Source organism: Penaeus monodon, chromosome 22 (genome assembly GCF_015228065.2).
Source record: "Penaeus monodon isolate SGIC_2016 chromosome 22, NSTDA_Pmon_1, whole genome shotgun sequence".
NCBI classification, from domain to species: domain Eukaryota; kingdom Metazoa; phylum Arthropoda; class Malacostraca; order Decapoda; family Penaeidae; genus Penaeus; species Penaeus monodon.
Window position 1 is genome coordinate 16,625,825 of NC_051407.1, and position 239 is coordinate 16,626,063.

At 44.8% G+C, this 239-nt stretch overlaps 1 protein-coding gene across 1 annotated transcript in view; it reads right to left on the bottom strand.

Annotated features, from left to right (window-relative positions):
• The window catches only part of LOC119586957, a 5,155-nt gene that overhangs the window by 1,709 nt on the left and 3,207 nt on the right, over positions 1 to 239 (bottom strand). Inside the window, exon 2 of the mRNA XM_037935692.1 lies at positions 47 to 236. Coding sequence (XP_037791620.1) covers positions 47 to 227 — 181 coding nt within the window. The 5' untranslated portion in view covers positions 228 to 236. The remainder of the gene's footprint in view (positions 1 to 46; positions 237 to 239) is intronic.

Here is a 239-nt window from a genome sequence, read left to right on the forward strand (position 1 = left end):
CGACCTGCCAATACTTCAATAACACGAACGAACACCAAACACTTACCTCCTGGTACAACGAGCGTTATACCAGACACATTGAGAAACAGGGCTTGACCATCGCAGTAATAGTCATCGTATCCATAGCAATCCATATTAGCTGCTATACCAAGACATATCGCGCCTACTATTGTTACAAGGAACCCTATTGCAGACAGGTAAAGTGATACCTTTCTGGACGCGTACATAGCACCCAACTG